Consider the following 19,735-nt stretch of genomic DNA (forward strand, 5'->3'; position numbering starts at 1 on the left):
GGAGAAAAGAGGTGTTAGGTGATTTTCCTTTTTCCATTCCCCTCTGTTTCTTCTCTGTCTGCAGTTCTGTCTTTCTGTCAGTCTTTCACCACATGTAGTTTCTTGTCCCCTTTTCCCTCACTCTTTGTCCTTTTGCTCTTTCTTGTTTCACATCCCACTTCAGTTGTATCACTGAGTGTCCGAGGAGGAATCCTTTCACCAGACAAAGGGAGTGTCTATCTTTTTTTTTTTTTTATGCCCTTGTCTGTCGTCTAGTTTCAAGACACAGACAGATCCACGGTCAGACAGATAGGTTGACTACCTGTTCATCCATGCATTTGTGTCCCAGCACCTTGAGACTCAGGTGTACAACATGTCAGCCTGCTGTCTTTTTAAGAGAGGAAAAAGTAAATGAATAGCTAGCAAGATGATCACAAATGAAACAACTGTCAGATATCCTTCTTTTTTTTCTTTTTTTGCTCACTCCACTTTTCCCCTCCTTTTTGGAGCTTGGGTCCACCGAGCATCAAGCCTGCTGTGGTGTTTATTTGGGTCAGGAATCATCTTTCATGTATATGACACCTAGACAAAGTCGACAGACAGAGGGGAGATGAGGGCAGATGATGGAGAACGCCAACTCGCGGTCTCTGGGGACAGACACTACTCTCCTCTTTTTCCCCTCTCATACCTTCTCTTTATTGCATTCTAATAGGCTGACTAATGTACCATGGAAATTCACTCTGGATGCTGGAAGCGGGGAAAGTAAAAGGAAGGTGGCTGCAGCTGGAAAAAGATTGTGTGATGTAGAAGAAGTGTGCATACTTTTTTTTTAACCAGAGCAGTTGTTTATTGATGTCACCAGTCTCTCTGAGACAAATGCAAACATTATTCAAGTTGCACGTGCAAGCTTGCAACGGTATCCTTTTATTTCCACTTTACTTCAAAAATCCTCACCTACAGCGAGCCCCTCCAGACACACGTACACACACACATACACACGCACACACACACACACATAAACACCTTGAGCACCGACTCCTCTCCCTCTGCTCCTCCTTCCTCATATAAGCAGCTCATTTTCTGCAGCACCGCTGCTCTAATGGACGCCCTTAGGCTAGAGGCTTCCCAGCCAAGGGACATCCATCTTTTGGCATGTCACACTCCCGCCCGGCAAAAAATCTTTGTGATGTGCACTCCAATTTTTCTTCAGTAAATCAAATCTTCCTTCCTTCAGAAAGATGAATGCTTTAGGGTTGGAGTGTTATAGAGAAAATCAATGCCGGCAAAATTGAAACAGTATGCCCCCGTATTGATCGGCCTTGTGAGATCGAAAACCAACAGCTTTGTAACTGTTCCAGTGGACAGTTAGCTGACCTGTAATGGACAAACTATTGATATTAGCATTACTATTTTATCTTGTGCTACGTCATTTCACCAGTGCACTGTTGAGGGGAAAGAGGCCGGAGCTTAACATTCCCAGAAAAGCTTTTTTTCCCTCCTTTTTAGGCAGTGATACATCATGACATGAGACGCACAAAATGCAGTGGAGACACTGGCATGCCACTTCAGTTGTTAAATGATTGGATTTATTCCAGTTTTGCTTTGCTTCAGCTGTTACGGTATGGGCAGTAGTATTGTGTGTCTTATGTTAATGCTGTTTGAGCACAGGCACAGTATTTAGTCGTCCTCCTTCATTCACGACCACAAACCTCTGCTGCTTGTTTTTTAAATTTTATGAGATCGAACTAGTTTTAGATTGAATTAACTAACTTTCTGAGCACAGATGATGGTCAAAATTTCCTGTAGCCCAACCAAAAATCACCACGTCATGAAGGCTTTTTGTCACGTTGTCAGAATGGAAAACTGAGAAATGAGAATAATCAGTGTTTGTTTGTTTGTTTGTTTGTTTTGGCAGTGTCTACTTGAGAAGCACTGAAATAAGATGCCGAATACAAATCTCTGAATTACAATAAATTCTTATGACACAGTTACTGTTACTACGGTGAGAACGTTCACGTTCACATTTTATTTGTTTATTTCAGTAAACGACCGCATGAGAAGCTGCGGCAGCCAGATTAATCTCCACTTGTACGCTTTCATTCCAGACTTAAATCACAATTATGATACATAATACTGAATGTAATGCATGTGTTAAAGCTGAGGTCTGCACAGTGTCTGCACTGCGTTGCGTGCTCGCTTTATGGACACACTGTACATTAAGGCTGCACTGGTACTGTGGATGCAGGGCTGAAAAAGGAAATGGGACTCTGGCATGTCATTGGAGATTATAACCATAGGAAACAAGAGCATAACAGTTTAGAATACACTGACTCTCGGAAATGCATGACACGAGAGGGGCAGGAAGACGGGGAGAGAGGGCGAGATGAGGAGAAGGATGAAACAAAGCATTGGAGACAGAGAGATCTGTTACAGGAGGATCAAAAGTTTAGATGGAGACAAAGACAAGATGGTGGCATTTCTCTACACCCTCCTTCCATCCTTTCACAGAGCCATTTAGATGATCGATTTTGCAAATCTGAATGTTAAATGTTGAGAAAGTACATAGCTGTGTATCTATCAGACACCCCGATTTGCTTTGTGTTTGGATAAAGAATAAACAGATCATTCTTTATTGAGTGATTTTTTTAAAATAAAACTATTTCCAGTTGGATTACTTTTTGCAATCCAAATTTATTATTAAATCATTTAGTTTCAGTTTTAAAAGCCAAAACGGGAAAAACATTTAAAATGGGATAAGCCCTAAAATACGACTGCGTTGATTTATATAGGGAAAAACCGTTTCCTTGTGTAGAATTAGCTACTAATTTTTAACTGCTAATGGCCTTTTGGTTTGCTTATAAATACTCGGGAGTCTAAACACAAACATGACCCAATGTACTGAGCTTTGGCAGCTGTAGCGGTGCGTAGCTTCCATGTCGTCTGACGCAGAGACAGTTGTTTCCTTTAGTCCAGGTCCTGACTCCTTCAAAACCAATTAGTTGGGGCTCGAGTTGTGATCATCCATCTGCCTTCATACAGCCATAAACATATAGCATAAACATACTACGCGAAGCAATACAAGGCTGCCTTCAGCTATGTTCATCTCTGTAAACGAGACGCTCTGTAGCGCACAGACGGTCTCCAGCACCCAAGTCCTTAAACGGGTTTAACATAAAAACCTCCAATTCATTAATCACTGACTGCGACGTGCGTCTGGCACTTGGACAAAAAGGATGTTCCTTAAATCTCTGGGGAAGCTGTTCAAGTTTGACAGACATGCGTTCCATCAGTTACATAAAATAACGTGCCACGAAGGCCCTACCATGCAGTCTGGCTCATAGATATGAATTAGAATATAGCCTTAATGATAACATTTACCTCTACTTTATATACACTACAGTGGCTGTGCCTGTAAGGAATAGTAACAACATGTCATGGTGAAACATATTAACAGCTGATGATGTCCATATGTTACCATGGTTAAGTGAGGCGGTATAGACCGAGGCTCAAAAAACTACACTTAGTAGATCACTTAAAATGACAATAGGAAAGTGGGTAGGTCAAATTGGGTATTTTTAATCATTATCATTTAAATTATTTTTATTATTATTGTTTTATTTTATTTTTTTAACATGTAGTGTAGCGGTTACGCATCATGTCTGAGCTGGCCGCATACTGTATATGCACCTACGACACAGCTTTCCTTAGCATGTCATTTAATGTGCAGGTGAGAGTGAATAAGAGGTACACCTGTACACACCAATTGACTTTGCACCTCACTTGAAGTTGCGTGTGGGTAATACAATCACAGTGCAGCCCGTGAATGCTAAAAAAAGCCCAATAAACATGTCCTTCAGTTTAGTAGATTGACATATCTGAGCTAGCCTTTTACAGCTGTTCTAACTGGTCTAACCCGCCTATCACAAATGGCTAACTTAGAAAAAAATATCAACACTGTTTCTATACAGTTGGCTACTCACCATAATAAAAGGCAGGCTGCAAGTTCAAACTTCAAGGCATTTCCAGCAGTGGGAAGCATCACCAGAGGAATTTCTGCTACAGCTGTATGTAAAAGATAGAAGTAGCCATTGCGGTGTCACGTGTTGGTTTGCAAAGCCTGAATCGGAGCCTTTTCACAGTTTCCTTCCTTTTATTTTGAAACTAATGTGAAGAATTTGGGGGAAGATCTTGCTCGCCACATCCCGGATCCGTATAGGATATCAGCTCTTCAGTCACACAGTAAAGCATGCTTTATCTGTGGTTCAACTCAAATGGGGACCAGGTATTTATTTAAACAATGACCGTCACTTTTTTTCCAGTGACGCTTTAAAACTAAGTAATATTTACTGCTTGAAGCTAGCTTTTGAACTCTCCCCCTGTTAGCCATGAAAAAGTATTCATGTTTAAAGCACTACTATATTTATTTCACTTTTCAGACCCATCTTTTATATACAGTTTATCAGCGCAGCATTGCTGCTTCTCTGCCTGCTACAGTCACCCACTCTGGTCGCATCATAAGATCAGACTGCTCGAGGCAAGGTAATTAGCATGCTAACTTTAGTAGCTATTTCTGCAATAAAATACACAGACATCAGACACAATTTCACGCTCTAATTTCATCACTTGATCACTTCATCTTTAAGTCCTTGTTTTTCTCTAACTTCCCGGTATCTTAGAAATGTTCGGGACTGCCAGTTGGAAGTATGAAAGAAGGTCATGATACCAGAAAGAACAATTACACCAGCCCTAGCTTCCTGCCTCGCTGCTCACAGCCAGGCAGGATTCAGTAGCAACTATCAGATTTATGAGTTTCATATACCTTAAGAAAGTATATGGCCTTGGTGGAGCAAGGTCACGATAAAAGGGTGCTGATCAATATCTGAATGAAAAGCCATTTGGGAAGTTTTTAGGGCTTTTCCCCTCCTTTCTCCCTGGATGCAATATCTGCAGAGTATCGATTGTTCCGGGGCCAGTAGTTAGTCAAAGGCTATCTCCTTTGACTAACCCCTTTGCAGCGTGTCAGCCCCCCTTCTTCCTCTTGATAGATTGGTATGCTTCCAGCCACTGTAATTACACCATGGGACCAGCAGGTCATTTATTTTGCTACTTTCAACATTTTTCCCCCCCCATCCAAAAAAAAATTGCCTTTATCTTTAGAATCCAGCACTTTGTCGTGCAGCTATAGGAGAAGAAAAGGACACATAAAACAACAAGGTTCCCTCCTATAGAAAGGGTAGTATTGTGAAGACGAAGGATTGCCTTTACTTGTAGATTTACTTCACAGCCCGTGTCTGAGTTCAAGTTCAGTCCGGATAAGTTTGACGTTTAGAGTTAATACTAGTTATTAATGCTGATACTAATATTAATGGGCTGTTTTTGTAAAACAGTGGTTAAAAAATAAAAACAAGACTCTAACCGTATCTTCAGTGACTTCTTTATTACTGAAGTGTATTCAGGCTCAAACACTTCAGTCCACTTTGATAAACCTGTATAATCTAATTTAAAACTGTAATTCTTCCATAAATTGTTATATTGCAATATGATAAAAATGATAAAATATATATTTGTAAAGGGGAAATTTATGTGTGCACGTGCTGATGTTAATTGTATTTTTTTTCCTCTCCAAATCGAGATAACTAACAGGGTCATTATAGTTACTGCTGCACTTGACACACACATGCACACACTCTGGATTATCAGTGGTGTAATGCACGCAGCCATATGATGGAGAGCGGGGAGGAGGTGCTCGTGAATAGGCGACAGCCCTACATGAGGTTGTCGAGTGTTGTAGTGGTTCTTTGGGGCACTGAAGGAAAAAGCATAATAGACCTACTGTCTACATAGAGTGGAAAAGAGAGGAGAACGTGTGCTACTAAGTTTCTCAAAAGATTGTTTGTAATTTGGTGTAATTTAAACGTAATAAACTGAAATGTATTATTTTAGAATTTTCCTTTTTTGTCTGAAGAGTTTGTATGAAATCACCTGACTTGTTTTGTTGCTTTAAAAGGAAAAGTTTTAAAACTAATATTTCACAAATGTCTTCTTCTTTTTATTTTAATGTCAGGCTCCTGAGTTAGTTTTGTCGTTCGAGGTGTGAGGTTAAACATGACCCCAAGTTTGTGTTATGAGTGGGGACCTTCAGACTCCTTTGGGGGGGGGGGAAAGCCCTTTTCCTCAGACTTCCTATCTCAACTGACCTTGAGCTTCTCCCCTATGTTTTTCTTTGGGGGAGCGTGTGTTAGAAATGTGGGTACGTGTTCGGATTTGTCACAGCATTCAAGATCAGCTCTGAAAGCTAGAGGTCAGAAGATTATTACAATGGGACAGTAATGGCAGAATTATGCAACTCCGGTCCAGTGGATGCCCTCATTACCTAGCAGTACTGATGATAAATGGCCTTAAATGCATGTTGTCAAAATGGCAGGAAAAATGTGACTCTTCATCAAAAATACAGATGGTACCACTTCATTGCTGTCACAGTGGAAGTCTGCGGATGCTACTTAGTATGTATTTGATATTTAGATGATACTTATCAGCAAAAAAAGGAGCAGAAGCTGGACGGGTTTTCTTTAAATGTTTTCACAGCACGGTAAACGATCCTGTCTTTGGTCAATATTTACTGCTTTACTAATCCAGCACTTTTCCTTTTACGTCCCATGAAATCTGATATAATTAGTGTGTAATCATCTATCCTTTGTTGGTGAATTTACTCTGAGTGTAATTGCTGCTAATTGGAAGCCTCACAGTAAGCTGATGGTAATTAGGGCTTGATTTGCATTATTTCATTTGGCTGCACTGCATTGTGGGGAGTCTGCAGCCTTTTGCCATCCACCCATGGGAGTGCTTTGATCCTCACAAGCTGGTGATGTTGCAGAGATGCAATATCATGCTCTCTTTTATCAGATCACTTTTTGAAAGCTCTTGGATGAATTGGAGTTAATTGGAAGGAGTGGTAGCGGCTTACGTTGTGCCAGTAATGAGAGCTTGAGCGCTCTGGTGTGTTAGGGAGTGAACACTAGAGTGATAAAAGCAAAGCAAGTGAACATACAAGGACTTTTTATAGATGTTAGGTAAGGAATTCACCCGCACTGAAGGCTTTTACCTCTTTTTTTCCCTCTCTAAACATATTAATATTCTTTAATTAGATACGTTGTAATAATTTTCTCATTACGGCCCTCGTGTAATGTTGGGTTAAGCTTATATTAAAAAAAGACAAATTAAATGACTTTATACTGTGATTAATAGTAAGGATAGGCAAGATTACATGTGCACTGTCATTTAAGGGGATGAGATGGAAATGTCGTCGTGTCTGTGACCCTGGTATCACCTCTGGTGAATCTGGTAAACAACATTAGCAGAGGTAAATTAACATCCACATATGTAGATGGTGTCCTGTACACCTCATTGTAGCGGGAAGGATAGGCATTGATGCACATGTAGAAAATCACTCCGGCAAGACTTAATCATGCCAAACAATTTCAGCGGGAAGGTATTTGGTCCTGTTTCATTTTAATTTGAGTCTGGAGAGCCCGTCGAGGCGATCGCTGCCACCGTTTGACAAAGAGCCAGTCCTCCAGCAACCAGTCCTCAACATGACAAATCCTCAATCTTCTTCGCTCTCTCCCGTTTCTTCTAAACACATGGTTTATGCAAATCAAAGCAAAATGATCTTGGGGATAGCAGCAATGTTTGAGCAATTTGAGGGCTGCCAATAGGAAGTGGCATTAATATAAAATAAGCAAGGGAGGAAAATCTCCGGTGCATATGCAGGTCTCATTGACTGTATCCAAATGAATTTAGCAGAAAGGTTATGAATGACTGTTTGTGGCAAAGTGCAGTCGCTTGTGGTGATATATGAAAGTAGATTCACTCTGCGTGTCACGCTCGCTGTGATAAAGGTCATTTTATCATTTACATACCGTTTTTAATAGAAACCTGTGCGAACCTAGATTTCTCCTGCCTCTTTCTTCATGTTCAACACTAAAATGTAGAAAATGCTAAAATCAAGCAAAACATAATAGCGTCAGGAAGGCAGTTGGATGATTATTATTATTATTATTTTTTTGTATTTTGATATTTTAAAATAAAATAAAAAACAACAACAAAAACTGAAAATAGCAGCCCAAAAAGCCCCAAAATAGTCCTCATTTCTCCTTGTCTTTAAATCCTGAATGCTGGCACAGAGCTAACTGTACTATCAGACTTTAAGGACTCGCAGACAGAAACCATTAACATGTTTAAATGCCACATTTATTAATAGTAAAAAGTTCTGGGACTCAAAAATAAGTACTTAGAAACCCAGAAATATCAGTAGTTTATGATTATTAATAGAGAGAACATTATTCAAAATCTAAATCTTTATTTTGATTTTGGTACAATAAAATCAAAAGGACCATAAAGTCATATGCAGTCCTATTCAGAAAGTGTTTTTCTATGGGCAAAATTTTTAAGCAGAGAATTTCTAATAAATAAACAGTATAAAAATATAAATATACACGTGTGTGTTACTGTATGTTGCCTAATTAAACTCTGCCTACTCACTAAGGGAATTATGGGTTAGTGAAGCATGCATGTGTAATAGTCAATAAAAGAAGTAAACAAAAGATATCCAGACTTAAAAGGTTAAATTATGTATAAAAAGGGAAAAAAACACTTTGTATTTGGTTGAAATCACAATATTTGAGCTGGGAATAAGTGTTATAGACCTTTTATGGACAAACCCTTTCAAAACATGTTTAAATATTGTAATTTCACTCAACAGCCATCATATCGAGATCCTTAAATAACTTTGATTCTTGATTTTTATTTGGGTAGACTCCACTTGTGTGTGTATACATGGGAACAGTTAATAGTAGAAGAGGTAATATAATTCACTTAGCCCTCCACTTTTCTAAACTTCCTCCCCACAAATAAGCATTTCATTAATCCTGATACAACCGCTTCATACTGACTGAGTGCGTCTCACAATTAAAGCATTTATTTATTATGTCACCTAACCGTGCCAGATCTACTTGGACTCGTCCTTTGTTTTGATGTAAATGGAGAATTTAGTAGCACAACTGAAATCTTAAAGAGCCCAACTAGTAAAATATTTCCTCGCAGTGGCGTTGATGGTTTGTGTTGAGTTGATTAAATTGGAGGGGTAGCTGTTCTGTTTACAGATTAGAGAGAAAAATCGGGGCTACACAAAAGGAGAAACTTGCACTCCACCGTTTGTTCTGTGTGTTGGTAAACTTCCATCCAAAGATGTTTTTAAAAAAAGGAAAAAAGAAAGAAAAGAAGGTAAATAGAATTTACAGCCTCACATAAAATTCTTGTGCACCGGGTTGCATCAGTAGCCAATGTGGTCCACATTAGAAAAGCTTAGCATGGCTCAACGTTTCCTCCATAACGCACAAACACACAGCCCCATGTACGGCTTGAAAGCACTGGTGTATACAGCATAAAAGTACTGCTCATGCTTGAAATCATGCACACAGGCGGCCTCTGATTCTCCACCACTTTGATCAGCTGCCGGCGCTCACTTCCGGCTTAACGAGCGGGCCTTCCAGACACCTTTTTATGACCGAACTAATTACTAATTACACAAGTGGTTGGCGCGAGCCACAGCACAACGTGGGCCCTTTTGTTATTTTAATTGTTGTTATTTTGAAGAATGGTGCTTCAGTAAATTCTGCCAAGGATACCAGAGGAGGATGGATGAGCTCTGAATAATTTATTATCTTTGTGGAAACACACTCAGCTTGTGTTGGGGGGGTTGCATAGTGCTGTACATCTCCATTCTTGTTATAGCGGCGCTCATATTGGGGATTGATGACGAGGTATCTTTCATCGTACGTCCACCTCTTCTAGCAGCCTATCATTAGGGCTTCACTGTCGCCTCTGCCCTGGATGAATATGAGTGGCAAACGCAGTCCGCTCCATGCCGTAACTAATTACTCCAGGCAGTGGTTCCCCCTCCTGATGGATTAATGTGTATTGTGTGAACTGGACAGAGCCCCACCTTCCATGAGATGAGAGACGAGCCCATCCTGATTCAGAGGCGCTTGCACAACCTTGATAATTATTTTCATAGATGAATGAAATTGCAGGCGGGATGATGAAGTGGCCATTTGCGTGCGGGGGCTATCACATGCAAACATAGAGCACAGGCTTTGTCACCACTGAGAAATCTGGTCCTGCACAGATCTCGGTCCCCAGCGTCGGTCTAGCTTGCATTCAGCACACACACACTCGCTTTCAATTCACAGCTCTGAATATACAACATCAATATTCATTTTCTCCAGTTTTTGGTTTCATGGCTAAACATTTTCTCATGCATTATTTCTATCTACTCTACTATAAATATATGCCGAGCAGCTGCCACTGTCCACTTGTCAGCCGTTTGAGACTGATTTTTTTCCTCCCTTTTTATAAAAAAAAATCTAGATGAATCAAATAATCAGTGGTTTTCATTAGCGAGGGCATACAGGGTTTTAAAGGACCTGCTTGGAAATTGTATTTATTTTCTTGCGTATAGCTCTTTTCCCTTTTAGAGGCCCCTGTGTGATCATTGGTGTTGGACTGAAGATTTGTGAGGAGCTCCCGGCCGGAGCGGCATTCAGTAGTAGATCGCATAAAGCATGCTGGGGTTCTCCCGTCGTAGCCAATGCCACTGAAACCATAAACCGTGTCTTCCTACAACTTTAACCTTCGCACAATTCACTTCAGCCTCTTATGAGCAAAAGGTTTTTATAAATTTTTACTTCGTAATGTTTAAGGATTGCTTTTTGTCATCACTGATGACTTAAAGTAGACTTGGTTTTACTGGCTTCTAGGATCAACATAATCAAAGATGTAACATGTAAATGTAATGAGAGCGGATTCTGCTGATTAATAAGACGTATTTTTCACACACCAGAGAAAACATTTACATTACCTCACTAACAACGAAGCAGCTCTCTAAACTCAGTTCAGTGACATCAGCGTAATGCCAGATGAAAATTTCTATACTTCCTAATCCCCCCCCCCCCCCCCCCCCCCCCTTGAAACATTTAGTTCAAGAAAAAGGACTATTTGACTTGAGTCAGTTAGGATTTAGTCTCACTAAATAGCCAAGAACATGTTATTTTTTCCTCCAGTCTGAGTTTTTCATCATTACATTTAAACAGTTAGTTTTTCTTGCTGCCTAGTTACCAAAGGAACTGATTTCCTAATAGAAACTAAAGAAAGAAAAGCACCTAAACAGAAAAAAATGACTGCTGCGACGCTTTGTTGTGCCTTCAGTCTCTTGATTTTACTAATATTTTAAATAATAAAAGTTCTTTTATAGCCTGCGTCACCGTCCTCATTAAAAGTTAACACTTTCCTTTCCTTGAGAGCAGAATAATTACTGATCAGTTCTGGTAAAGGATGATGTACTTCGGGGACAAATATTGAACTCATAGACATTGATTAATATTGGTAATGCTAACCATCCTAGTGTTTGTAACGGCCTTTCCGTATCATGCTAGCTATAACTCTGGCAAGAGGTGTCCTGCTGGGCTTGGGATGAGCCTGGAATGAAAGTGCGTGCCACAACAGTGTGCGCAAAATGTTCACACTGTCATTTACTCTTTGAACTGTGATGGCGCACACTTACTCAGCTCCTCTTCCCAAAGAGCGAATCAAAAGAGGGGGATAAAAGTAAAAAAAGAGAGCACTTTTGCTTCTGGGATGGAGAGCCTCATTGTCAGGAGCAGGGATACAATGATGTGGGATTTCAGCTTGTGTGTAAGTGAATGTTTTTAAAGACAAATTCTAAGAGTTTTGGGGGGGGGGAGCCCTCCAAACACAATGCTGGCTTTATGTATGCTTGCTCGGACCAAGTGCTAATGCTGGGCTGCTATACCATGCTGGCTGGTAATTGCTAACACATGTGCTACCTCTGTCTCGTTGCAGCAGGCCGAGGGACTTCTGGCGCCTAGACTACTGGGAGGACGATTTAAGACGGCGACGTCGCTGCGTCAGGAACCCCTTTGGATCCAGTCACTCAGAAGCTACGCTCAAAGCTGTGGCTGAACATGGTCAGTCTCATCCACCAGGTTTGCCCCCCCCCCCCCCCCCCCCCCCGCCAGTTCATTGCACAGCCTTTCTTACTCATTTGGTGGTAGCACCAGGTACAAGGCAATAAAAATTAGTCCTCACACTGCAATAAACGATTTATTGTACCACAAAGCGGAGGAGAAAAAAAACACCCACATTTGAATTTCACACACAGGTAATTTCATACACAGCCACCCATTAGGCAAAACCGAACTACCGCCTTCGTATTGGCTTGCTTTATTCAGAACATGTTTAACTGATATGTTGTGGATAACATGACGTATTGAATTTTATTTATTCTTTTTTTTTCTTGGCTGCATAACAGTGGCTGATATAAGTGGTAAGTAACATTCACTCAGCCTCATATTTTCTTTTTTTCACCTTTCGAATGAAGGATCACTGTCGGATTTGAACTTTTCATTTCAGGAATATTTTTCATAACTTTTAGAGTTGAAATTAAATGTATAGAATTTTTCATATTAATCAAACCATCTATTAGGTCCTTGTTTGTTTTGGGTTTTTTTTTGCCACCCTTGAAAGAAGCATTAAGATCACAGGATGAAGGTGATCGGTCAGAACAACTTTGTGTCCAGTCACTCATCCCACTAAATGAGAACACAGACCCCAGCAATGCCAGCAAAATCCCCCCAAACATAATAGAACCTCCTGTGCTAAGACTTTAGCTTTTGCTATTAATTTGTCACTAATATGTGTAAATCATGTCTAATTATTTAACAGTAAACAAGTTTATTAGAATGCTAGCAAAAACGCAAATTGGAGTTGAAGAAAGGCCTCAGTTACTGATAATTTTACATGGTCTGGGATAATCAGTTCTGACAGTGAACACCAACAACACTGACTTATTTTTTCCTTTACCATTATAATGTAGACACCCCCCCCCCCCCCCCCCCCCAATCTTTGTCTGATTACAAGATTAGTTATCAGCTAACAGCAGAGTCTAAGTCACACATTCCTGCAGGAAAAATTGCATATAATCCTTCATTTTTTGCAAGTATCCAGCTCACCCCTGGCGTTTACATCAAGATTAACCAGCACAATCAATTGCCTTCTCCTAAAAAAAAAAAAAAAAAAAAAAATAGAAAGATGGACATTTCCAAGCCAAAAATGTCCTCAGTGTGTCACCTGCAAAACTACCCTTTAAATGCGTTATCATTCTTAAAGACAAATGGCAGGTGTGACAGGATTCAATAAGAATACGATCTAAAAGCAATAAATGTTTGGGAACCCCGGATCCTGGGAGACCTCTGCTCTGCAGTAATGGCTGCAGTGTGGAGGCAGCTGGGGAACGACGCCAGAGTCCAGCTGGTTGCTGTTCCTCTGCAGCAATTCTCCAAATTTTTACTTTCTGTTTGAATTCCTCAATGTTTTCCCTTCAGCTAAGTAACAACAGAGAACAGACATACTCATGCTCTATCGTTGCCTTTTTAAAAAAGATTTTTAGTAGAGTAAAAGACATTCACACGGAAGGAGTTCCTTATATTTTGGTTATTCAGGTATTCGGTCTGGTATTCTGCTATATCTAAAATAATTTCAGCTCTATACATCCGTCACTGGTGGAAGAAGACAAATTCCTGCAAACAATATTTAGTTTCAAAGTCAAGCCTGTGTAAAAATAGCCAGCGGCCAGTTTTGGAAAGACTGCGCTGCCTCCTGAGAGTGTACTACCTGGATAAACTATGGGAATATATCATTAAAATAACTCTTTGACAGTGAAGCCTGACGGCATACATTTTCTGATGTAACCTTTTGTCTTGTTTTAGTCGACCCGACATTTGTTACGGAAGTGCAGCTCGGGATGAGAACGCAGGGCTGAGTTTTCAAACAGAGCACAAAGGTCATATCTGGCTGTAATTATATTCATCAGATGCAGAAGGGAAAATGCAGTCTCACTCCCTAAGAAAATATTTAGCATAAGATCAAGCCTGAATTTACCCTCATTTGCTAGCTACCTGTGGCAGTGCTTTTCACATCTCTCACATAATCAGAAAATTGGAAGCAAAGAGGGGGAAAAAATGCCGTTTTTACTTGTTGATATATTCTAAAAGCATTTTATTTTCCATTAATCATGCTTTGCTCTTAAGATTGGGGAAATATGTGCAAAAAAAAAAAAAAAGCATTTCTGTGTTAAAGATATAGACAACTGTTATCATTCATACAGTGCCAAGATGATTTCCACAGGAGAGTATGTGGCTGCCAGTAGGGCTTGAGTAGGCTGTTATGTATTTACAGCTGGAAAGAACCATCTTTTCTAGGGATTGATTTGGTCTGGTCCCGGGCCCGTGTACCAGAGGTGGCAGAGTAAATACCTGAAGACTAATGTCTCTGTTCTGGTAATCAATACTCGCCTCATGACCACACTCCTGGCTACGCTCCCGTTAAAAACAAATTTGTTAATTCTGACAATTTAATTGCCGTGACCATGCATGCCTTGTGTTGTATAAGCAGGTAGTTGAACCTCTCAGCGAGGGAAAAGGGGTCCTGGAAAGAGTGTAACCAGTTGGGATTTATGTACATTTCTGCTCCCTGCGTGATGAGTGATGAGGTTGAAGTGCCGTGGATTTTTTTCTTAATGTGGCACTCCCGCTCCACGCATAGCTTGTAATCACGGCATAATTTAAAAGCATTACAGTGATTAACAAGATGGTAAAAGCCGTGATGTTAAAGCTAAAGTTGTATTATTTAAATTCCCTTTTCTTTTTTCTTTTTTTTAAAAGTTTAAAAGAAAAAGTGGGGGAGAGGTGGAGGCAGAGGAGTTGTTTATTAGAACAGTTGTAGTTCATTTTAGTTAATTTCATATTGTTGTCACACTCACACACACACACACACACACACACACACACACACACACACACACACACACACACACACACACACACACACACACACACACTCTGTGGGTTAAATTCCAGGCTGAATGTTTGTACACTAAAGCTGAAGTTCCGTTTCATGAGTTTGTATGCGCCACATAATTCCCAAGCACACACACACACACACACACGCACACGTCATATTCAAAAAAGAGAAAAAGTTACCTACTTTAAGAACAGGAAGGCTGGGAGGCTGGCACACAGCTTGTCACTTATGTTCACTTTTATGTATCTGGTGATAAGTGATGTAACTTTAGCCAAAATAGCTCCTAATGGACTCACACACACCCACAATATGCTGAGTTGTTATTTGTGTTGCATGTACTTCAGTGAATAGACCGAAGAGCTATTTATAAGCTGTTTGAGGTTTTCATGGCTTGATACTGTGTGTTAGCGCCGTCTTAATATGGGGGGGAGGATAATTGCTGAGCATGCAATGCATAGAAGTTCAAATACATTTCTGTTTTTAAGCTCCTCTGACAAGTCCCCTGTCCACTTGCTTGGTGCGAATACAATGGCATGTGGTACGTATTAGGGGAGCTGGTAGTAATTTCAGTGCTGCTAACTAAAGAATCCTCCAGGGAGGCTTAATTACAGGAAGGCCATTCTAAATATCAGTGAGCTGCATATTTTCCATGACAAGAGATTTTTTAGCCGCGCTCGTCTAGCAGTTTCAAAGTGTACGGCTACACGGCACGGCTGTGCATTTTTAGGAAGTGCAATTGATCTCCACCACAATCCCAGGTGGTGATGACAAAAAATCCCCTGGATATGCGTTCAGCGACTCGCCGGACTGAACGTGGTTACTTGCAGCTGAGTGCTGGATTAGAACACAAAGTCGTGCACAGAAGCAGTGAAAGCACTCACTGTATTGCCAGCTATGTTTATAAATGTAGAAGACTTGCCAGCCAGTCTTTGTGTTGTGAACTTGCGTCTGTGGATCTTTACCATGCACCGCTGGGGAAGTACGGGGCTCTGTAAATGTTTGCAGATTTTTTTTGTCTTTTTAAATAATGTATTTGGAGTCTCAAGTTGTGTCAGCTAAAATCAAAACGGGACGTGTGTGACCATCATTTTGTTTAAATGTGTCTGAAAAGCCTGAGTATGAAGTTGTGTTTGTTATGCTTCATGGTAAATGGGGGAAAAATGCAGTTAGGGTTGTGTTTGCATTTGGGTTTTGTCTCTACGAATAATGTTCGTAGCTGTGACTGTCTGAAAATGTAGTACACGTGAGCGCTGCACTGAACCGCTGAATCGTGGTAAAGACTGAAATGCAAATAGTTGCATTAGGATAAACACAACATATGCTCACTTCAAGCAAAAAAAAAAGCAAAAAACATAACATCCAGATCATATTAAAAAACTTGCCTTATCTTACTAAAAGGCCTCAGATTGTTCTTCATTTTATAAAACATAAATTAATTATGTTCTGAAAATGAAATACAAGATTTTACTTGGAGTTGAATCTTAAAGAAGACTGTTGACAATTGATTTTAATTGATTTTGCTTAAGCTAATTTAACAAAGAAACAAACACTTTTATTTTCACTGTGTGATAATGGATACAAATAACTAGTCCACTGTTATTTTTTTTACTGTGTGTAAGGGGATTGCTTATAAGAGCTGTTTTTTTTTCTTTTCTTTTCTTTTTTAAAAATGTGCATCAATTTCTTTTTTTTTTTAAATCGACTTGATGTGAAAGCTTTTGTGTCCTTAAACTCTGTCATAAAATAAAGTCGGATGCATTCGTGTCGTGTCAATCCACAGTATGAAATACAACCTTGACTTTTATGCTGTAATTACTTCAAATGCAAAATAAGATGGCTCTTTCCCCCTCCTGCTTCCCACTCTAGCATCCGAGGACGATATTCTCAAAGGCAAGCAGTCCATCAGGAGCCAGGCTCTGGGAAATCAAAACTCAGAGAGCGAGGCATCCCTCGACGGAGATGATGACACTCTGTCGTCACTAGAGGACAAGGACCTGGAGAACGTCACAGGTAAAGAAGCAGCTTGTGTTCGCCACCTCCCATACCTGCTCCTCGGTCATTCCCCCACCTCCCTGCTTGTATTTGTGTCTGTGTTGTAATTTCCCCCCCTGCAGTTCAGACCAAATAAAGAAATGGCGGCACTGTAGTTTGAGTTTTTCCTACATGTGCAACTCTGATTTACTGCATTGAATACGAGGAATCTATACACAAAACAAATCCAAACAGTGTCTTCCTTATCTTCCAAAGCAGGCTGTGATTTTCCAATATGACCTTGGTGTTTTATTATATTGCTGTGCTTCTTTTTACATTCATACTTGAGTAATTTGTGTGTACAGCTCCTTTATAAACAAAGGAAAACCAGCTTTTTAATGAGCATACATCACTTTCTCATAGCACATCACTGGAGTGCTAGTGCCACCATGGCATCTTAACTTTCCTGCCTCTGCCAATGGAGGCTTGCTTTACAAACTTACTGTACACACACCGGCACACACACAGGCCCAAGCAGCAACTCTAAACATTTTTTTTTTATCTGGCAATAGCAGCTTACCCCAGGATAGCTCTTTTCAAATGAGGTATTATCTGATTGAAGGAGGGTAGCTTTTCCTTTTGATAAAACTTTAAATTCCCTTCATGTGAGCCTGGTCAGCTACTGCAGCTGCAGAATGAGGATGAGATTCCAGTTCACGATGTTGCCCCACCTCCTTTTTTTTAATGTCTGTTATTTAAATAATCTTCATTTAATAGGCCTATTGCCGTGTAATCCGCATATTATGCGCAGTGACAGCGCTCAGCAGACTAAGCTGCAGTAATTGGGCTTAGAGTGCTATAAAAATAATGCATCTGGATGACAATGGGATTAAACACTGAATCCTGTCTAATCGTGTGATTTATCCCGCGAGAAGTGCGTAGAAGTTGTCGGGAGAGGTTTAGCTGTGCTCTTAAGCAGCTGTCTGCTCCAGGTGTAATTGAATGTCTTTGAGTGAACGGAACAAAAAATGTTATTTCAACCCACGGATAACATGTCAGTACTCACGGGGTTCACGACAGGCAAAGGGATGACTATATACATATCTGTTTATTCCATCCGTGTGCGAGAGCGCGAGGGTGCTCGGGGAAATCAAGCCCGCAGCTCCGCGGCGCACATCTGCAAATACAATGGCTCATATGCGCAGAGCCGGGCAGAGCTTCCACCCACAGCTCCCCTGAGCCAGGCTCTCATTGTCATACTGGCATAAATTAAGATTGATGAGAGATGAAATACAGCTTCTCCCAGAAGCCACCGATCAATGGATCCTGATGAACAGTCAGTTTTGACAGTTGTGACGCAAAGTAGTATTTTTAATCAGTCATATTTTTTGAGTGTTTTCGGCTTTTTTGCCCCACACAGTTTTATTATATAAAGTAAAAACACGTGTTGGTGAACTTCTATTGTTTCATGTGTGTTGGTTTTGTCTTAAATTTGCCAATAAAACGCTGATTATTTTAAACAACCGAAGCATTTTGTTTTTTAAAAACATGGCAGCTTTATTGTAAAAGTAATACCGTGGAAGTTGGTTACTGCGAGATTGTGCGTCAGCTTTAAAAGTGGTCAGACGTTAACGTTATCTTTACCGTTTACCATGATTAACTTTCACGAATTAACCAGATCCCTGGTTTGTTTTTAACTTTTCCATCAGGTTGGATTCTTTTGATTTTCCTTTTTACAGCTTCGCATTAGCGCTCAGTGGTCCCCAGTTTGACGTTCTCGTTTTGTGACCGGCCTGTGTCTCTGTCCGTCCTCCAGGCCCAGTAAACATGAGCACCAGCGCTCAGCTCGTGGCTCCGGCTGTGGTGGTAAAAGGCACCCTGTCCATCACCGCCTCCGAGCTCTACTTTGAGGTGGATGAAGAGGAGCCCAGCTTCAGGAGCATCGATCCAAAGGTAAGGGACTCAAGCTCCATTGATCATGTTTCTCACGGTCACTTACAGAAAACATGCTTGGATTTCCGATAGGCCCTGCTGGCATCTAAATGTCACACAGAAGCTTGTGTGTTTTTATGTCTGCTTTGTTTTAAAATTAATAAAATATTTTTTTAGTTCATTTGTAAGCTTTTCTAAACATTTGTTAAAGAGGACACGCGGTTGAAGTTACCATAAGATTGGATTCCAACTGCGTCTGTCTCGCTTTACAGTGGTTTCTGGATTCTATGAAACTCATTTTATTTTCCCCAGAAAGTTTTTTAAGTTTAATTTAAAAAATAATCTTTATTGGTAGAACATTGTTATAACAGCTAATTTAGCAATTGTATCATGTAAGTGTGCAGCATTTGTTTCATCACTATAAGAAAAACACAAAAGTTGAAATTGCATTAAATTATGCTCTGATTTAAAAATAAAAATGATTTCAATTTGTTTTAGTAATATTGGTCAGTAAGAGGAGTGCTGACCTACAGGTGGTTGTTTGTTGTCAGTGTATGGTGGGTGTTGGCTAAGACTCTGTAAAATTATCATATTTATTTAAGCGTTATTTTAATAAAATCCACGTTTAGTTGGGTGTTGTTTTATATCAGAATGAATATAAATAAATATGGCAATAAAGGTTTCAAATAGTAAAATCAGTTCATTACTAGATTTCTTTTTCTCACTCTGCTGTAGGCCCTTTGCTTGTACCACTGTTCAAACAGAGCACAGATGCTCCCAGACCCACACATTAACACCAGAGCCTGGATTTACATTCATTTAAAAAACAACAACCCAAAAAAATCCAATCCCGTTGAGCTTGGCACTCTTACAATAACTTATGGCCTAAAATGGGCCTTTTAAAAATAAAAAAGTA

General features: G+C 40.1%; 1 protein-coding gene across 8 annotated transcripts in view; it reads left to right on the forward strand.

Moving 5' to 3' along the window:
* Nucleotides 1-19,735, forward strand: part of lrba (LPS-responsive vesicle trafficking, beach and anchor containing) — a 176,075-nt gene that overhangs the window by 89,341 nt on the left and 66,999 nt on the right. For 4 of the 8 annotated variants that reach the window (XM_087841694.1, XM_087841695.1, XM_087841697.1 and 1 more), the window contains exons 37-39: nucleotides 11,899-12,023; nucleotides 16,783-16,926; nucleotides 18,704-18,840. In XM_087841694.1, the coding sequence (XP_087697820.1) occupies nucleotides 11,899-12,023; nucleotides 16,783-16,926; nucleotides 18,704-18,840 (406 nt within the window). Of the gene's footprint in view, nucleotides 1-11,898; nucleotides 12,042-12,367; nucleotides 12,383-16,782; nucleotides 16,927-18,703; nucleotides 18,841-19,735 lie in introns of all 8 variants that reach the window. The other 4 variants (XM_087841691.1, XM_087841693.1, XM_087841696.1 and 1 more) reach the window with 2 other exon arrangements.

Source organism: Neolamprologus brichardi, chromosome 6 (genome assembly GCF_056152115.1).
Source record: "Neolamprologus brichardi isolate AB-2024 chromosome 6, ASM5615211v1, whole genome shotgun sequence".
Taxonomy (NCBI): domain Eukaryota; kingdom Metazoa; phylum Chordata; class Actinopteri; order Cichliformes; family Cichlidae; genus Neolamprologus; species Neolamprologus brichardi.